This window comes from Schistosoma mansoni, chromosome 2 (assembly GCF_000237925.1).
Source record: "Schistosoma mansoni strain Puerto Rico chromosome 2, complete genome".
Taxonomy (NCBI): Eukaryota; Metazoa; Platyhelminthes; class Trematoda; order Strigeidida; family Schistosomatidae; genus Schistosoma; species Schistosoma mansoni.
In genome coordinates, this window is record NC_031496.1 from 33,564,738 (window position 1) to 33,586,881 (window position 22,144).

The window sequence follows — 22,144 nt, forward strand, 5'->3', positions numbered from 1 at the left end:
GTTGGAACTAGGGCATGATTTATGATGCTTTGACCATATCTGACTAGTCAATTCATAAGTTCGTTACCGATTTTAGTATCTACTTAACTGGAACAATAAAAATAACACAAACATTCATTTACTTTCAGTTACAAATATGTTCTTCTTCTTTGAATTCATTCCATTATCTTGTTTATTTATCTTCATTTTATGCATGCTGTGACATTTTTTATCCATATCACATATCAGAAGGGGCTTTTGTGGAGATTTTAGTAATTTTATGGTTGAATTCATGATTCCATTAAAGCTAGATCACTAAAGAAAACCTGGAAACACGGAACCGCCGTTTCGTCCTATTGTGGGACTCCTCAGCAGTGAGCATCCACAATCTCGCCTCGTGAGATTCAAACCCAAGACCTACCATTCTCGCGCGCGATCACTTAACCTGTGGACCACTGAGCCGGCATCCAACGATGTTAATGTCTAACTTCAACTAATCCACGAAATTGAGCAACCGTCCGCCATTGTCTTCAGTGAGTTACTATCTCACAACAGACCCAATTGAACTCCATGGCCGTCCAGTGCTTCCAGGTTTTCCATGGTGGTCTAGCTTCAATTGACTGATGATCTTAACTATATAAAAAAATTACTAAAATCTCCACAAAACCCTCCTTGTGATAATGACAGACGAAACTTTGGATTTGCTTCAAATTCATTCGCTGAGATTTTACAAATACATATTCTTCCTCTTTAATGGAATAATAAAATACTTTCGGATATTCAATTGTTATATGAGTTTCTCTGATAGCCTCCTCAATTTTATAAATATCACTCTAAATATTGATTGAGAAATCTCAATAATGATCAACGGTAATACTGAACACAATCCGTGATCATCAGGATTTGTATGTTGATAGTATAAAACTACGATGGTCTCAACCAAAGTGGTTGTCCCTATAGCTTTCGACCTCAGTTCTTAATTCACAATGGAAAGTAAGTGATTTCTTATTCTGTTTTGTCATTCAGGATCGTGATGATGTGTGTCACTCGTTTGGAATCAAGGATCCTTTTCATTCGTCTTACGCTACATTCTTGCTTTCATCCTTTAACATTTATATAAAAAGATTTGATTACCCTGAGGCAGTGGATAGAACTTTTCAATAAGTCATAAATACACTATACTCCTTCAATAACATCTTCAAACCAGTAATCTTTCATATTAATGCTTATACTCTTACTACTTCTACCACCATGGGATTTGAATCGACAACTGTACTAATGTGGTATGGCAACTCGAACGAAGTTCTACGTTGTGACTGACACTATATCTCTGCTTCATTGTACCACGAAAAATGAGGATGAATTATGCTATACATTGTGTAGGACTATAAGCAAAGGATATATTACTCATGTTTTACATCTTCAGTTGCGATTCTTGAAAATATACAAACTAGATCTCGCATCAGATTAGGATGTACTTAATATCCAGGAATTTATTTTGTCTACCATATATATTACGAACTTCATTATTTCCGTTTATTATTTGTTTCTATTCAGACGTATATCTCAATCAGTGCCAAAGATTTATAATCAATTAGGCAAAGAACAATGTACTAAAAAGCAGAAACGATCATGGCATAAAATATTTCCACATAGAAAACAATTAATTTCTAAAAAACAGCCTTTTCACGGAACACACATGGTTGGAGCTTCTTCGAAAAATAAGTTGTTTAACATGAAGGACAAACACGAGTCGTCAACTACTTCATATTCAAGTGAATGCCGTTCAGATGTTATACACAAGTGTTCACAAGGTAAGCTCTTTTTATGATTTATTAAAAATCATTATCACCTGAAAATGACGTCATTTATATGTGTAAATCTAAATGGATCTGCAACACAATGGTGAAATACTTACCCTCCAACCAATAGTTTCTGTGTCCGAACCCCATCTTACTTAAACCGTTGCTGCTACCTTGACGTGGTGGTCGGGCTTGCCTATCGTGATGAAGCAATCGAGCTATACTGGCTGGAACAATCGTTCCTCGAGGTCCTACCATGCCAGACAGGTCGGTTGAAGAGCGGTAAGACTAAAAGCAGCAATCCCAAGGTCCGAAGGCGAAGTCGTACTGTTGACTGTACAGAGATGTGACGGCAATAAGGTGTTTCCTTCAGACAACGAGCATGACAGCGATGCTGCCTTCACACAAGGAGGGGTGAGGTTAGAAAAGGTCAACCCTAAAAATGCACACCTCGCCTTATCCCACGGATATCCGTCTCCGGCGGTAAGGTCCTTTGAAGAACGGAGCTAACACGTCAAAAATCCCCCACAAAAAGGCCGTGCGTGACCGGCCTCAAGCAGTTGTCCCTTGGGCACTGCAGTCACGCTCCCAGGTCGTTAAGACCAACACTAATCCGACTTCTTTTTCAGGTCCCTCAATAAATACCCTTCCACGGTGTGGGCAGCCGGGAAGTGATATTAGCCCTCATACCCGTAACAGCACACGAGACCAAGTTGGTCACTTTCAATTCCTTCCTACTCCTATTAACTCTCTTATCTCCACGACTAACCCTTCCCACGTCATTTTATCACCTCGCACCGCTAGGGCAAACGATTCAAGTACACGGAACGTTACTCCTGGTCTCCTGAAACCACGCTCTAAACTACATATAGGAGCTTTTAATGTCCGAACATTGTGCCAAATAGGACAACAGGCTTCCTTAGCTAGGACTCTAGAATCTTACACCATCGATGTGTGCTGCGTCTCCGAAACGCGCATACAAGATCCGAGTAGTGTCATTCATTTGACCTCACCTAATCAAAATAAAGAACCATCTCAATACACGCTTCGTGTATCTGGAAGACCTGATGCTGCTTCCCGTGGCCTCGCTGGAGTAGGTTTAGCATTAATTCCTAGGGCAGAACTAGCTCTTTTAGACTGGATCCCAGTAGACAGTCGTCTATGCGCTGTCTGACTAAACGGATCAGTAAGGACTCGGAAAAATAGGAAAACTCGTCGTTGCCTCTTCGTCGTCTCTGCCTACTCTCCCACTGACTGCAGCTCAGATGATGTAAAAGATGAATTTTACAGGAAACTTTCTGACTTTCTCCGAAAAGCTAGGCGTTCTGATATAGTAATAGTGGCTGGTGACTTTAATGCTCAAGTAGGTAAACTAAGTGAAAGGGAAAGACACCTGGGTGGATCTTATGGTGTCGTGGCTAAAAGGACAGATGATGGCGACCGTCTGTTGCAGCTGTGCTCAGATAACCGCCTATTTCTTGCGAATACTAACTTTAAGCATAGGGAAAAACATCTTTTGACATGGCGACCCCCGAATTCGTCCCAACGTTGGACCCAATTAGATCACATCGCTATCAGCCACCGATGGAGGGGCTCGATAGAAGACTGTCGCTCATTCTGGAGCACATGTTTAGACTCAGATCATGCTCTAGTGCGAGCACGTATCTGTCTGCGTCTTGCTGGACGTAGGAAAGACACTGCAGGGAAGCCTCTAAGGGTTCTACTTAATGATAAGCAAGCTAAGAATATATTTCAGGAACAACTGGAAAAACAGTTAGACATACATGTAAGTTGTGCCCACCCCGAAGCAGAGTGGAATGACATCCGTAAAGCTGTGGAAACAGCAGTGATATCCGTTAGTAAGGTAAGCCATAAGGTCAGGGAGAAACAATGGATCTCGGCAGCATCTACCACACTGATAAATGCTCGAAAACTCATCCCACCTGGCTCTGAACATAACGAAGAGCGGAGTCAGCTTAAGCGAAGGCTAATAAGAGGCCTACGCAATGATCGTGAACAGTGGTGGGTAGCGAAAGCAAGAGAGATGGAAAAGGCAGCGGCAATAGGTAACAGCAGACAGCTGTTCAGACTTATTAAAGAAACTGGCATTAGGAACCCAACTATTAGCGAAACTATCTCAGACAAAGACGGGCATATCATTCATTCTCAATCCAGGAGATTGAATCGATGGGCAGAACACTTTAGGGATCAGTTCAACTGGCCTTCAGCCACACTTCAGTTACCCACGATCTCCAGTCATCCTGAATGGCAAATTGAGGTAAGTCCTCCAAAAAGCTATAGGAAATCTGAAGCGAGGGAGAGCCGCAGGCCACGACAGGTTGACCCCTGAGATTTTTAAGGATGGTGGTCCAGTACTAGCAACGAGATTGACTGAGGTCTTAGGTAGAATCTGGGAACTGGACGTAATTCCATCTGACTGGTCCCAATCACTGATCGTGCCAGTCTATAAGAAAGGACAAAAGTCCTCCTGTGAAAATCACAGAGGAATCAGTTTGACTAATATAGTGTCTAAAATATTAGCTTCAATAATACTTAAGAGCCTAACCAAAGCTCGTGAAGAGCAGACTAGAGAAAACCAGGCTGGTTTTCGACCTGGACGTGGTTGCATAGACCAGATATTCACTCTACGTCAGGTCCTAGAACATAGACATACATTCAGACGTCCCACAATAGTAGTATTTCTTGACCTTAAGGCGGTATCTGACTCCGTTGATCGTGAGGTTCTATGGCAGTGTTTGGCAGTGAAAGGAGTACCAAAGAAGTACATTAACTTTATAAATGCTCTCTACTCGAACACAACTGGTCGAGTTAGAGCCTATGGCGAACTGTCATCAGAATTGGTTACCTCAAGTGGTGTTCGTCAGGGCTGTCCACTCTCCCCATTCTTGTTTAACTTTGTCATTGACATGATTTTAGGGATATCACTTTCATCATCTCAATCTCCTGGAGTTGAACTTTTACCGGGAGATTCACTTGTTGACTTAGAATACGCCGACGACATAGTTTTATTCGGTGAAGACGCTGACAAGATGCAGAGTCTTCTGACCACTATAAGCAACAATGCAGGCATGTTCGGGATGCGATTCTCTCCCTCGAAGTGCAAAATGTTACTTCAGGATTGGGTTGCATCGACACCTGAACTAATGATAGGGAGTGAGGTAGTTGAGCGTGTTGACAGCTTCACTTATCTTGGGAATCTCATCAGCCCTTGTGGTCTGGTGTGTGACGAAATCTCAGCACGGATACAGAAGGCTCGTCTAGCTTTCGCCAACTTGCACCATTTATGGCGTAGCGAGATATCCGTCTAGCAACAAAAGGACGGGTTTACTGTGCAGCAGTTCGTTCCGTCCTACTTTACGGCAGTGAAACATGGTCGATAAGAGTAGAGGATATTCGTAGGCTACTAGTATTCGATCATAGGTGTCTTCGAAGCATTGCTCGTATATCCTGGGACCACCGGGTAAGTAATGCAGTTGTTAGGAAACAGGTACTAGGTAAGGATGGCAAATCGATTGATGAAGTAGTGAAACTTCAACAGTTGAGATAGCTGGGACACGTGTTACGTATGCCCAACCACCAACTGCCCCGACGTGCAATGCTTTATGGTGTAGGAGTAGGTTGGAAGAAAGCTATGGGTGGCCAGAGTAAAACGTGGCACAAATCCATGAAGTCACTGACAAGTGGAATGAGCTAGGTTGGTAGGTGTAGACTACCTGGTTAGGATCCGCGAGATGATAACAATCGATGGTTAGAGACCTTGGATGACATGGCTGAAAATTGTTTACAATGGCGCAGGTGCATCCACTGTTTGTGTTCTCCCAAATTCTAATCTTCTGAATTCTTCATGTCTCTATCTTTTTTTTCTTTTTCCAAATTTATTTCACTGGATTATACTCCTCGAATAACATCTTCAAACCCTTATCTTTCACATAATACTTATAGTCTTACTACTTCTACCAATATGGGATTTGAATTGACAACTTCATCTCTGTGCTAATGTGGTATGGCAACTCGAACTGATGTACGTACGTACGAAGTTCTACGTTGTAACTGACTGACTGACTGAGCATCTATTTAACATCACTGTCTCTTATACTGACAGTGAACTTCAAAACTAAGTATATTATTCTATACTTTATGAAACAATTTGCTTTATTACGGGAAAATACCCAAAGTGATTTTTAATCAAAGATTTTTAAAGCTTCTCAGGAAAGAAGTAGGCCAAGATTCGTGATGCTTTGATCACATCTGACTTATTAAGTATCAAATTCGGTACCGAATTTAGTATCTACATAAAGACCTTCGAAGTGAACTTCGTTTCGTATTTCCACCTTCTGGTTTCGACAGAGGATCAAGAATCGATGGTTGTGATATTCAGAATATCTTCTGTGAATTCAAAATCTGAAGTGTTTAATGGACAGGTTGTATCAGTTACGAATTGTATATTCAACTAAATATCTTTCCTATCCATTGATTTACCATTAGTGATTTCACTAAACTGTAAATTTGAAAATGTCCCCATCACTACGCTAGATTTTGTGGACCTACATTTCCTCAACGACTTGATGAGTATTCGTTTATTAGTCAATATGGAGTTGACGATATTTTCATATTTGCTACCTTTTCCTCTGCTAAATTAGGGTAATGTATGGAATAACGCACAAACAAACAATTTAAACCCTTTCATTGTCGCGTAGAAAGTTGTGTACCTGACTCCATACAACGTATATTGTAAAACAGTATACTAAATTTTCAGACTGTAAAGTGTAGGAAATGGCCTCCACTGGTGTTTGGTGAGTACATTAAAGAAAAACAACTGAACCGTATAATATATTCGGTTATCACTTTGAAGTGACGTCTACTCTGATGGGTTAAAGTATAAAGAGTGATATTCGTATTGTATTTACAAAACGTAATCTCAGTAACCTTTTCAGTCATGTCTATTTCAAGATGTCGAAATTGACATCCAAATATTAGACACATTTAAGTCATATTTTCATTGACTACTGTATTTTTCGGATTGTTGATGTTGATAAGTTGTAGTGACCACAATGTAAAGATCTACTATGAATTTTAATTCCGTTTAATCATTTTCTTAGTTGAAATCATGAGTCGATTGAAGCTAGACCACCATGGAGAACCTGGAAGCACTGGACGACCGTTTCGTCCTATTATGGGACTCTTATTGGGAAGCTGTGACCAGTGGAATTCAACCAAGGATGTTGTAGACAATTGGTGAAAGGTTGCTCAAAATGGTAGATTGGTTGAAATTAGACATTAACACCGTTGGCTGCCGGTTGGTTCAGTGGTCTATGATTTAAGTGCTCCGGCGCGAGACTAGTAGGTCCTGGGTTCGAATCTCGCGAGTGCGTGATTGTGGATGAGCACTACTGAGGAATCCCATAATAGGACGAAACGGTCGCCAATCGCTTCCAGGTTTTCCCTGGTGGTCTAGCTTCAATTGACTCAGGATTTCAACTATGAAAATACTAAATTCTCCACAAAACCCCTTCTAATGTATAATCATTTTCTGTCAAAATCAAAATAGTGATTGTGAACTCTAGTAGCTAAATCCAATGATTGGTGCATTTTGCATTAACTTCTAATGAGAAATATTTCTGTTACTAAATTATTTCATTATATTTACAGTTTGTTTCGAATGTCTTTATTTTAGCAACTGATAATTTGAAAGAAAATGAAAACTCCACTTCAAGATTTCATCCTTCTTTTACAAACTGGCTTAAGCGTCAAAGGTGCAAGCTGTCAATTCATAACGATCTATCACCAGATGTGAATATAAAATTTAACTGTGAGACTGGTTCAACCCCAGTATCTAGAGCTGAAGAAATACTGAGTAAAACATTCAATCCCACAGAAAACGATCCAAATCGTAAAGTTCGCAATTTATTTACGCGCTCTCGGTTAACAAAACCTGACTATGTTCGTTTGGCTGCTGTACCCTTATTACCGGAAGGTGTTGAAGTAAACCCTAACTTGGTTTCAAGGAAAGATTTATTGTCTTGCCAAACCCCACTTACTTATTCCTCGTTTAATAGCCCCAGAATTCCTATAACCTCTTTGTCAAATCACTCGAATTCAGCGATTGCTTCTCAGGAGATGTCTGTAAGTAATTTATCAGAAAAGATTTTTAATGCCTTCAGTCCTCGTTCGAACAAGTCGTCAAATTCCAGGTGAGTATGAAGTACATTGTAATTTCATTGAAAAAAAGTGTGAAATTTACCAGTTATTATTGACTAATATAACATGACAACTTGCAATGTTTCATTTGAGTCTCTCTGTCCGTTGTTGTATTTCATAAAGTCTCTCCCTAGAAGGTAGAGTAAAAGCAACTAGAAAAATTTTGAGATTTTGAGGAAAATTCATAGCTTGAAGGAAATATTTGGGTCTAGTAGCGTTCTTCGAACGCAATCATTTACAATGATTGGTTTGTTTGTTGATTTAAATCTAAAACTTCCTAACCAAGTACATATTACTGTGCTCAGCATAAGATCACACTGTAACTACACTTATATTTGGGGTGATTAAATTTAAACGAATGGAGTGATATTTAGAACTGCGACTCACTGACGAAACGTTTGGTGCTGTGACCACTGAGTAGTCATCTAATTTCATACATCGAGTCAATCGTCTTCATTGAGGAATATGCCAGCAAGAATAAGAACATGGATAAACTATTTTCACATAAATTATTCAGAGTTTATAAACTGCTTCACTTAGTTTACTTACTACCTATCATTAGTGTTTTGTGCATCAAACAGATTCATCTTGACGTCTCTATTGATTAGCTTCTTTGAGACTCGATTTTATTCAGTGTTATCTAGGAGAAACAGCCTACCATTTTCACTACACTGTCCATGTCCGGTAAAGCTGACTATATAGTTCATATCGAATCAGCTCATACTGAATTACAGAACACTGGAAAATTTCTTAGTAGTATGATCGAAGTTGGTAATCCGGATACAGGCCTCTTACTCAATATATATATATATATATATATAATATCAGTTGCACAGAAGATCAGTTCCAGCTTCCATCAGTCAGTGTTAATGTCTCAGACAGTGCAACTAGGTGACGCGGAATCGAATCCTATAGAGAGTATCCATTCTTCCAATACTGAAAAAATGACTTATTGACAATTGTGAACTAACATGATAGCCAGATCAGTGTTTCCTGTTAACTACTTAAAATCAGTTAACAAGTCGACTAATTAGATCGTTTTAGTATTTTTAGTGAACGAAATTTAACTGTTCATGTAGGGATCTCCAAATACCCTGGTTCGGCCGAGGGTGGGTAGAGTCCTTTCTTCCTCTCGAAATACTCTCCAATGACCACGCATATAAGGGCACTAACAAGGAAGTCCTACTCATTACCTCCTCACAGCAATGGCGTTGTTTACGCAATTGAGAGGACGAAAAGTGAATGTTCAGAGCCTTACCACGGTTGGTGGACATGGAGGATCCATCTTGAGTAGTTGGAAAACACTGATTCTGCACATGAGCTCCATGATCCTGAAGGTACAAATAGTGTATGAGTCTATTGTTGGTCACTGACTACCATGGGAATGCATCTCCTAAGGTTGCTCCACTATCTTGTGAATTTGACCTCTAGATCAAAGGCTTGAAATGTAGCCCACTAAGAGAACCACATTCTTCGGATTGGGCACCCAAAGGTATCCCAACCCATAAGCAAATTTAATGATAGCTATTTTTTGTGGCGCATATGTATTCAGTACATCTTTGTACCAAAGTTTATGTCAATCATCAGTAAATAAATAAATCCATGTAAGTGGTTGCAAATCGGCTGTTTTAAATCAGTAAGCATTCTTATTTTTGAAACGAAAACCAAAATATATTCTATGATTACCGTGTTTATTGTTGGAGAGTTATTTTTGGTATAGAAGATTTGTAGAACGTTGACAACTCAATAATATGTACCAATATTTTATTTATTTATTTAAACACACAGATATTGGTACAAAGGGGAACCAGATACATATGCGCCACACAAGCCTCATTTGATTTGTGTCAGGGCTATGATACTGCACGGGTGCCCAAACCGAAACAGGTGGTTTTCTTAAGGGCCCACACCCGGAGCCTTTGACCTAAAGGTTTAACCCACAAGGCAGTGGAGCATCGTAAGGAGATGCAGTCACATGATAGCCGGTGACCGACGACTGGTTCATACGCCATTTGTTTCCTCAGGATACTGCGGCTCATGTGTACCATTGGTTTGGAATCAGGGTTTTCCAACTCCCCTAGGTGGACTTTCCGTGTCCACCAATCCGGTTAAAGCGCCGGATATTCGCTTTTCGTCCCCTCACTTTCGTGAACAACACCCCCGCCACGAGAAGGGAATGAGTAGTACGTCCATGGTAGAGGATATATACGCCTGGCCATTTGAGAGCATTTCGAGATGGAGAGCGGTCTCTCCTCACTCTCAGCAGTACCAAATATTATTTAAAACATTTTTTTCTTTTTCTCAAACAAAGAATTTATGCGTTTACTAGGGGATTACTCATATAATAAAATAAATTGAATGAGTTTGAACAAAGTAAAAATATTTCAGTTTTCATGCTGAGAGAGTTTCATCTTTTATTAACTGACACTCTTCTTTATGTTTTAGGTGTAAGATAATGATTATAAGTCATCTTTATTGTTTGTATGGAGATATCATTTAATCTGACGATGACCTCCACCATAAATTAAGTTTCGTGTTTACTTTAGTTTTTACCTATTTCCCTGAGTATGTTCCTTTTCTTACATCCTTTTAGATCCAATGTTATTGCACCAATGAAACCAGCTTCTCATCTAACACAATTATTATCTAGTTCTATTGATAACCCAAACGTTTCTGGCAGAATTGATTTTATACGTACATCTAGTTTACTTGCACGTAGGCAACAATACATAACACTACTGAAAACTCAACAAGATTTAAATTTGTCTCCACCAATCTATGATTTAAAAAGTTCTGTGGATCAACAAAATTCATTCCCTAAGATACCATGTAACCAATTTATTTTAAAAAATCAACGAGTGAAAAGCTTACCTATTGTAAAGAACTATCCAATACATTCTACTAATCATAATAGATCAATACAACTATCATTTCGATCTGATAAAAATACAAAGTCATTTGATCATTCTAATTGTCCAATGAATACTTCAAAAAATGAAGAACCATTAAGAAGCCCAAATAGAAATTGTGTTGATTATTCGGTAAGCTAAATGTTATTAAATTACTTGATAGAATCTTCCCATTGATGCTAAGGATTGCATATGTGAATACTGTTCGTATTGCCCCGATATAGCCTAATTTCACATGCATTGTAAGCAAAGATGGTTAGTGGCTAGCAGTGGAATACACGACGCGTGTTTCGTCCTATTTAGGACTCGTCAGCTGGATGTACCTGCATCCCAGAGTTGATGTTCACAGTGAAAGGTACTGGATTCGAGTGCCAGAGTGAACATCAACTCTGAGATGCAGGTACATCCAGCTGACGAGTCCTAAATAGGGCGAAATGCGCGTCCTGTATTCCACTTCTAGCCACTATCCACCTTTGCTTAAATGTTATTGGTTTTTTCTCTTAATCGAAGAATATTTTAAATTCAATGATAATTTGAATAAAAGAACTTACTTAGCGAAATATGATAATTCAGAGAGATTGGAGTCCATGATTTATTTTTATCCGAAACTCCAGATATTGTATGTTGTACTTTCATGCTTTTTTGTTTCTGTTGAACTCTGTAAGTTGGAAAAATGGTTTAAAAAAATTCAGTGATGACAAGTCATTTGTCTGATCTTAGTTTGGTATGATGCAGCATCACGCATCTGTAATTTCCCATTGTATCAAACATAGATCTTTTATGTGTGTATTGGTAACACTAACTCAAAAATTTCATTGTCTTATATCAAGCTGTGAAGTCTGCACTTAATCGAAAATTGTTTAGATATTTTGTTTACTTACTAGCAACAAATAAGTAGTCTAACTATATGTAATAAAATATTCACGCATTGTACCATACAATATGGAATGAAGACTAAGTACTCCAGATTATTTTCAATTGAGCAAAGTTCTTTCCCTAATGATCTACTTTTACTCTAAGTATGAATAAAGTCACGTTTTCTAACATTTAACAGTGAACTTGGTTTAAATTACCGCATTTTTATTTTTTTGTGCATCATATATTCCAAGATATGGTTAAGCTTCATATTTAACTGTTTTACATTGAAGTGGCCATCATTGATGTCAGTAGGTCCAACGGACTAACTTTCCAGTTGATAATCACTTTTTTAGACGATATCTATCGCTCCTAATGAGAATGTTTATTTAATAGTAGTGGATAGCAGTTCAGTTGAATCGCTCACTAATTATGTTTACTTGGGTGTTATTTGTTGTGTATCATTCATTTCACTGTTTTATCACTTACATATCTTTATATCAACCTATTTACAAGATGAGGTGAATAAAGTTTGTCGATAGGATTTCAATCTATCGAATGTGGTTACTTAGTTTACATCACAAGTTCTACAAAAAGTATAAAGACAAATAGAACAAAGAAATGTTTCTTTCCAATTACTTGAAATCAAATGTAAAGAAGTTTCATTTTTACTCAATGTCTGAATGGAAATTACTATCTGACTGCAAAAGACAAAGTACATTGTCACCCGTTATTTTTAATGTCATGATAAAACTATTGGGGAGACCTGGAGTATTGCTTGAAAAAACCTCAGAGAGATCCTGAAAACGTCGAAAAACATTTTATCTAATCAGCATTGAATAGGAGTCTCTCAGAGACATCTAGAAAATAAAGAGTTACGTGTCGCGTTTTTGATTGAATGATTACATATCCTGATACCATGTTTGGAAGGGTTTCAAAACCTTCCTAAATGCTATCAATACCTTCGATTTTTTGTACATGAGTTATTCATGGAGTAAATCATTATTTCCATTTTATCTCACTTTTCCTCGTGTGTTCAAGTGGTCTTGTGGATTTAACCCTGGAATTATTAAAAGAGCTTTGGAAACTATTTCAAGCGTGTAGTGAGACGATTTGTCAAACATTAACTGAATTCATTCGAATCATCTAGTTAGTTGGTACTGTATTCACCCTAATAGGTAAAAAATATTGATAGTTTAAGAAGATGCTTATCATACTCACTATTTGAACTGTTTCAATACTCTTCACTTTCTACGAACATTGAGCCTTAAAACTATTATCAGGATAAACATATTTTGAGAGATGATTATTTTCCGGATCTAACAAATAACCTTTCATTATATATAACATATTAAAGGAGATTACTATCAATAGATTGACTTTTGCATAAGTTTAAAATAACCTTGTCTTTTCTCCCTACCGAAATATCCACAAAAAACCCTTCTAATTTTCTCCCTTTCATCAACGTTTTTTCTGTAGGGTCTATTATTGGAGCACTCTTATAAAACTTATTTTAATACTTTTAATTAGATTGTCTTATTGGTTTACATTTGAAAATGCCATTATTTTTATTAAAGAGATTCATCAATATACATCAACATCCAGCTTAGTTAACAGTACTTTTCTAATTTTATGCATTTTGTTCCTTCAATAAGTCTTTGTAAATCAAAACAATTACAAACATTATGGGTTGAATTGAATTCATTGCAATTTATTCGTCTCACTTCTTTCAAATACGCCCCAAAATGCCCTGGTACGGCCGAGAGTGGGGAGAGTCCACTCTCCCTCTTCAAATGCTCTCACACGACCACGCGTATATAGCCACTGCCAGGGAAGTCATACTCACTGCCTTCTCGTGGCATTACTGTTGTTCACGAAACCGAGAGGACGAAAAGCGAATGTCCGGCGCTTTGACCAGGTTGGCGGACACGGAGAGTCCACCTAGGGAAGTTGGAAAACCCGGATTACAAACCAAAGGTGCACATGGACTCCAGTATCCTGAGGGAACAAATGGCATATGAACCAATAGTTGGTCACCGGCTACCATGGGAATGCATCTCCTCACGTTGCTCCACTGCCTCGTGAATCAGACCTTAGTTCAAAGGCTCGGGATATGGCTTCCTAAGAAAACCACCTGTTTCGGTCTGGCCACCCGGGCAGTAACATAACCTTCACACAATTAAATGAAATGACAGTTTCATTACGCTCTAATTTGTAATAATAACTCAAGTGTTTCACACTATAATTATATGTGTCATATAAATAAAGCTATTTACCTCACGTTATACATGTTACACATATGATTACATCATAAAACATTTTAATCATCATTACAAATGAATGTATATTTCAAAGAATTGGAACACACACACACACGAAAAAGTGAAATGAATCTAATTCATCTCACATTGTATGTTGTTCTTACTTGTAAAATATTTTTAATAACTTCCACTTCATATAACCATGAAAAATGAAATTTTTCCATAAGCTAAAGAAATGTAGTAAAACTATTGTTGAAGATTTGATCGACATAACCTACACTTTTCTCCTAGTTGTAAAGGAAACATATTTATTTATTTAAACACATAAATATTGGTACAAAGAGGCACCAGATATATATGCGCCACACAAATCTCATTTGATTTGTGTGAAGGCTGTGATACTGACCAGGTGCCCAAATCGAAGAATGTGGTTTTCTTAGGGGGCCACATCCCGAGCCTTTGAACTGAAGACCTGATCCACAAGACAGAGGAGCATCATGAGGAGATGCAGTCACATGATAGCCGGTGACCAACGATTGATTCATACGCCATTTGTTCCCTCAGGATACTGGAGTCCATGTGCACCATTGGTTTGGAATCAGGGTTTTCCAACTTCCCTAGGTGAACTTTCGGTGTCCATCAACCCGGTTAAATTGCCAGACATTTGCTTTTCATTCTCTTGATTTCGTAAACAACACCGTCGTTGTGAGAAGGCAGTGAGTAGGACTTTCCTGACAGAGGCTATATACTCGTGGTCACATGAGAGCATTTGAAGAGGGTGAGCGGACTCTCCTTACTTTCGGCCACACCTTGGCGTTTAGGCCCATAGTTGCTACCGCCTCTTGGTGGTCTCGAACCACCAACCTTTCGGTTAATGGACGAACGCGCTAACCGGTTGTGCCTCGGAGGCGACAGATTAGGAAGGAGATATAATAATCAATAATTCGAATGACTTCTACTTTCTTGATGTTGAATAACCTTTTTTGTCCATGGATTCCACTTTTTCTCTCTCGGAATACTTCAACTAAATATTTATTGATCATTATTCATTGTTGTAGCATTGCTAAATAAATTACTCATCATTATAATATCGAAATAAGTAGATACGATTGAATTGTACGTATTTAGACAGTTGTTGATTACATAATAATTTTGTCTGGTTCAAAGAGTAAGTCGTTTCATTGCTTAATCTGTTATTTGTAGTTTATTTAGGTTTAGGGTTCAATATGCCTTTTTAACTGTAGTCGCAACTATTAAATAGTAGCTTACAGTTTCTAATCAGCTTTTAGGTAGTACATGGAACAGCTGCCTTGAACCGTTTGCTTGAAAACAGAGACTCATAGTAGTTTATCTACTTTATTTTATTTGTTACCTGTTTCTGGAAACATTTTCATCCTCACAAAACATTTTAGTATAAGTACGTGTGATTGAAGGCCTCTTGAGGACAGCCTCGAATCGGCCTACATTCAAATAAAGTAAACATGAATGTTGATTCATCGCTTTGAACAGTGGCCATACTACAACTACTATTTAAGTAACAACTAGAATTAGACAAAGACGACTTTTATTATAATCCAGGGATTACATTCTAGTTCCACAGAATATCAGTCATGGCGAAAAAATCTCAGTGATATCCGTAAATGTGACATCGGATGAAGCTGCTTTCCGCTTGTTTATTAATATCCTCTGTTCGTAAGTGCCAACCATCACTAAGCCAAAGTCAAGTAACGTTTGCTATCGATTACCCTTAGGTAGAGTTGTGTTGGTAACATGTGTACGTGTATTCATTTTTGATAATCTACATATATGATAGAGCAGTTGAACATAGTTACAATATTATATTCTGCATCTATCCTAACCATAATATTATGTTGTTATTTTGTTTTCAGTCTTTTGATGACTATATTTTAGTTCAAAATAGTGAAAAGAATAAATCAGTTCATAAATCTAATCTTTTACTACAAGAAACAACCGTTTCAGGATGTTCCCAGTCAAAGTACAATGATAATGTAGAAATCAGAAAAGCCTTAGTTTCCCAAAGTTGTGAAAAGAATCATTTAATGGAACATGAACCAAAACTTTCATCAGTCTCTAAAGAATCCATTGGTATTCAATGTTCTGTAGCGGAATTGCAATGTAGGAGACATAGCATTTGTGATGCAAGTGTACAAACCGAAATAAGTAACCCGAAAATTCCAGATTTCGAGTAATCTACTTTTTTGTAAATATTCATCTATTTATTTTTGGTACTATGCATAGCACACTTAATAATATTGACTATACGGAATTTATTATCAGAAGGGGGTTTTGTGGAAATTTAGCATTTTCATAGGTGAAAGTGTGAGTTAATTGAAGATAGACCACCAGGGAAAACCTGGAAACACTGGATGACCGTTTCGTCCTATTGTGGAACTCCTCAACAGTGCGCATCCACGAGATCAGCTCGCGAGACTCGAACCCAGGACGTATATGGAATGTAATAATTTTTTCAACTGTATTCTTTTCTCTGTTTCATTTAACTAATCTGCAAATTTTTGAATTGATGGGATCTTGTCAGGAGAACTAGTTCTCTATCGAATTCACTGTGAAGCTAAGGATTTACTCTAGAAAAATTTCAGTTCATCTGAACTTATGAATTTCATGAAATCATCGACTGTTGCACTGAATCGTGTTAATAGGTACGAACTACCTGATTGGGATCCATATGGGAACCTCAATCAATGGACTAGTTTGTGGCAAAATATAACTAACTGACAGTGTAAATAATCACACCAATGGTTATTCATGTCATAAAAACCAACCTAATATCATATTGAAATCCTTTTAAAAACATTTTTTTAAAACATTTTATAATTTGGTTTAGTTCTAATAGATTAATACTGCTTTACTCTGCCTGTAGCTCCACCGGGGGCTACTGCCGATCCCAAGCCCGTGTAGAGGAGGAGAGTTAGGCATGGGGTTAGTGTTATGCTTGAACTAAATCGATTCCGCGGTAAAGAACGAAAGCCAATGACACGATAAGCTATTCTAATCTGTTGTCCCGGGCCCTGCTAACTAGATGAAAAAGTCCAAGGCAAGTGGGGGAATATATATGTATTCCGTAAGCAGCCGAGTACAAGCAATCAAATGAGGGAAAAAGTCAAGCGCATTTATACAGCAACAAATTGTCCTTGAGCATCACTAATAAATAGCACACACAATCGGCATCAGTGTTTGAAGTCACTAACTTCTAGCCTGAGCCATGTTGGCAGATGCAGACTACCTGGTCGGGGTCCGCGTGACTATCGTAACCAATGGTTGGAGACTCTGTGTGACATGGTTCAGAATCGATCACAATGGCGTAGGTGTATACACTTTTTATCTTCCCTTAAACTATGAGATTAAAATTGCTTCATATCTCTCTTCCTTCCTGTACTATATCCTTATATACAACCACCAACACTAAATTAACTACTATGAATCCGGTGTTGATCTTGTTGTGCTAACGAGGTATGGCAACTTGGACCGATGCATATATGTGCCTGGTCCTACGTTGTAGCTGACTGATCGATTCTTAGCCATGTCACACAGAGTCTCCAACCATTGGTTACGATAGTCACGCGGACCCCGACCAGGTAGTCTGCATCTACCAACATGGCTCAGACTAGAAGTTAGTGACTTCAAGCACTGATGCCATGTTTTGATTTGGCGGCCCCTAACTCTCTTCCAAGCAGCCCTAGTACTATTCAGCATAGCGCATCGTGGTAATCGGTGTTCAGGCATACGTAACACGTGGCCCAACCATCTCAGTCGTTGAAGATTCATGACCTCATCAACTGATTTACCATCATTCCCTAATACTCTGTGTCTAACCTCACTATTACTTACGTGGTGATCCCATTAGATGCGAACAATATTTCTAAGACATCTGTGACCAAATACTAGTAACCTACGAGTATCTTCTACTCTTAATGGTCATGTTTCACAGCCGTAAAGTAGAACAGAGCGAACTGATGCGCAGTATACTCGTCCCTTAATTGATAGACGGATATCTCGTCTTCGCCATAGGTGACGTAAGTTGGCAAAATCCAATCGAACTTTTTGAATCTGTGCAAAGATTTCATCAGACACCAACCCATTAGGGCTGATCAGACTTCCAAGATAAGTGAAGTTGTCCACGCGTTCGACTACTTCGCTCCCTATCCTTAGTTCAGGTGTTGACACAGGCCAGTCCTGGAGTAACAATTTACATTTGGATGCGGAGAAATGCATCCCAAACATTCTGGCATTATTACTCAGTTGTAACAGAAAACTTTGCATTTTGTTTCATGAGAAAACAATTATGAGTCTTATAAGATCTAGGTAATGAGTAGCATTGTAATTACTGAAAGAAGGTTGGTCACGTGCTACTAGATCACAATTGATGGAAATATTTATCATAACTATTGTGCATGTAGTCATTTGTAATCACTCTGTAATTACATCAATTTATTTTACAAGAATTTCGGAGTCGGAAAGATTTACGGAGAATCAACAATTATTGTCTGTTTATAACAGTATTTCCTCAAATCCTGAAACGGAGCGAACGCTGACAGATGATTTTTTCAGTTTCCCTCGTCCATCTTCTTCTGTCAGTTTATGTAAGTTAAAAGCAGTGATATTAATTATTAATAAAATGATATCATCCTTTATTACTTTAAATGTTATTTTTTTCCTCTCTTATTTTGCATTTCCCACTCATGTATAAACTAAGAGGGGAAACAATGAATGATGTATTAACATCTCATATGTATGCCCATATTCCATGTTAACTTGAAGTTTATTTACATAATGGTCTACCTTTTAGTAGGCAACTATACCAGTGGGTACCTACGATCTTTTAAGTATCGGATGCAGCAACATCAGATCAACAATGAAGCTATTGACTGAAGTTCGCTAATACGCTTTCCACGTTAATTCGTTTTCTAGTAAACAAACAACTACTTTGACTTTATCATATGTTTAAAAATCTGCGTTGTTAAGATATTCGGTTTCTTTTGCTGTTATTTCATACGCTAGTTAGTATTTCAATGAATTAATTTTGCAACTATTAGAATGGATAATTCATTTGGTATTGTTTGTTTGAATCTTCTTTTACGAACTGAGACTACGTATAGTTTATCGAGTTAATGTATGAATAGTGAATAAGCGACGCAGCATATGTGTGAGACCAAATGAAGTTATCATTGAGTCTATATGAATAGACAATTTTAACAAGTCAGTAATAACTGTTTCTTAAATGACATAGAAGATGAGTTGATTTTCATTTTTAAAAGTTCAACTTATCCTGTTGTTGATATTCTTGACTGAATTTTGACTAATCTTAATTGGTATTTGTGCATGTTGTGCAGATCCCCTCAATATTGACATTTTTTTTTGACGAGTTCTACATTCTACTGCTAACTATAATGAAGTTCAGTTATGTGGTATTGTACACGTTTTACTTATTTACTTACTTACGCCTGTTACTCCCAATAGAGCATATGCCGCCGACCAGCATTTTTCAACCCACTCTGTCCTGAGCATTTTTTTCTAGTTCTATCCAATTTTTGTTCATTCTTCTCATGTCTATCTCTATTTGTACACGTTTTAGTTCATTTTAAATGAACCTAGTCAAGTACCAATTATAATCTTTCTATTCACTATCTAATTGTTTTTGCTAGATGTTGAAGATTCATCTAAAACTCCATCTACTAGAATACTTTCTAAAAAAATATCTACTTCAATGATAGAAATTCAATTTCCTAATCCATTTCAAAAATTGAACAATTTAAAACTTTATAGATCTGCAAGTTTTCATTTTGATCATAATAAATTTGTGGATAATCATCTCATGAATAAAGATCCTATACTTCCTTACAAAATACTCCTTCGACAACATAATATTGATTTATGGCAACAAAAACAGTTTCTAAAATCATCATTTATTTCTGATTACTGTAATTCAAATTCTTTGAATCTATCATGTAAAGTAAAGTCTGATGATGAATATTATAATTTTGTGAATATACCTTTAACAAGTACTATTTCAAGTTCTACTTTGCCTTCAACTATACTTCATCAATATCATAACAAATCAATGATTACCAATAAATATTCTGATCATTTATTATTAATCAATAAAGTGACATCATCAAATTCGAAACGAATACCTTTTAGTGAAATTCAATCAATTAATCAATAATTGTCAATAAATATATTTCTATATAACAATCAAGAATTAGTTACCTTTTGTCATTTATTTCATTCAAGTAAGATTATTTTATCATTATTGTTTTTGTTTTTTGTTTTTTTTTTAATTTTATGGATTGTTTTGATTCTGATAATTCTATTCTACTGAGCCGATTTCAATGGAAACATGATTTTAAATGATGAATAAATAAAAACTATGAAAATTTATTATCATTTCCTGAATGTCATGGTATGTCTGAGGGTGGGAGGAGTCTACTCTCCCTCTATTAACGCGTGTTTCGTCCTATTTGGGACTCGTCAGTTAGATGTACTTGCATCTCAGAGTTGATGTTCACTCTGGGACTCGAACCCAGTAACTTTCGTTTCATACGCCAACGCGTTATTCATAGGACGTAAATTTCACCCTTTCTGGTTGTTGGTTAATGTGGTAGAAAATTATGTAATTCTAATTTGACAAAGTAGTTGGAAATATCCTATTGGTCAGATTATTCCTACTTTAGTACATTTGTCACAAATTACTTCGTAGTTTTTATTCAGTATTCAGACCAGTTAAAAATGTATCATAAAGTGTTAGATCTATATTATTTCACAGTAGGCAGTCGATGGGAAACCCTCAACCTAGGTTTCGTGTTTTTTGTGTTTGTCAGCTAGATGTACCTATAAACCATATCCACCCAGTTTCACGGCCAGAGTCCCTACCACTTAGCTTTCAGAGCCGTAACTGATCTTCTGTAGGACTGTTATCTATTTATAATTGATTGATCACTGAGTAATGACCAGTGTCATGTAGTCAAGTCCTTCTCAGTGCTAATTTAATCCTACCGATTAAGAAGATCTGAATACATCAGGTATGACGTCTTTGACCGTGAAGCTGGGTTATTTGAGGTTGAATCCCCAGGGAGCACCAGTTCTATTAGGATCATAGGCACAATCCACTGACAAGTGGCAAACGACATGAAACCTCTTTCCGAGGCTTAATATTGACTACCTCCAACCCCACTGGATCTGAACATCATTTACACTATGATGAGTCATTTAGACTAGTTGGATGCAATACAACTTGATCAGTGGAACTTGATGGTCAGGACAAAGGATTTTACGTGCATGACATTGATTACTATTCATCCAATCAATTTTTAAATAATATTGATAATAATAATGATAAAAACAGTGATTCTTGACAGTCATGGATCAGATGTTGTTCTATGATATATCTGTAGCTCAATAAGATTTAAGGTACTGGTAATTTATAATAATAGTTTTTATTGTTGATTTTTGTTTGTTATCAGCTTAGCTTTCATTGTATAATCACACTAATCCACTCGGTCATATATAAATGTTTATTATCAATAGAATAATGATATACCGTTTTCTAGCTGGATCGATTTTTCATAAGTAACGTTGCTTATGATGTTCAACTTGTGATATTTTCGATTGTAATCGCATTATTCAATAAGCTGTTAACAACTCACAAAATTACCATCACATATCAGTAACTTGAGGATTTCTGAGTTCGTTAGTATTATTTCTAAATATTCAATCATAGCTGTCTTTAGGGCGATCAAACTACTATACAAACATAAACTGATTACAGCTGAAGTAATTGATTTTTCATTGTCTATCTTCTAGGAATAGCCAAAATTAGGCTACACTTTTAAAGAATAAATGTTCCATGTGTTTGTCTGACGCCTGAAATATTGATTTGTAAGATATTCATTATTTACTCACAAAATGATGAACAAGTTTTTGCTGTCGATCTGGAAATAGTTTTGCTTTAACACTGTCACGTGCCTGAAAATAAAAACAATCAACGTTTGTTATCCCTTTGAATAAATATCAGAGTACCTTCTCCGTTGCTGTGATTCAGTGTATAAAATAGCCTTAATCTCTTCAGTACAATTAGAACACT

The 22,144-nt window shown here is 37.2% G+C and overlaps 1 protein-coding gene and 1 non-coding gene across 2 annotated transcripts in view; one reads left to right on the forward strand and one right to left on the reverse strand.

Moving 5' to 3' along the window:
• Positions 1-16,235, forward strand: part of Smp_131630 (protein kinase) — a gene marked incomplete at both ends in the record, with an annotated part of 38,502 nt that extends 22,267 nt beyond the window's left edge. Inside the window, 4 exons of the mRNA XM_018796434.1 lie at positions 1,537-1,793; positions 7,477-7,993; positions 10,594-11,041; positions 15,915-16,235. Of these exons, the coding sequence (XP_018650647.1) occupies positions 1,537-1,793; positions 7,477-7,993; positions 10,594-11,041; positions 15,915-16,235 (1,543 nt within the window). The remainder of the gene's footprint in view (positions 1-1,536; positions 1,794-7,476; positions 7,994-10,593; positions 11,042-15,914) is intronic.
• Smp_tRNA_00046_Asn_ATT.1.1 lies at positions 14,863-14,935 on the reverse strand. The gene has a single exon. It is a non-coding gene (tRNA).
• Positions 16,236-22,144: the final 5,909 nt, after the last annotated feature.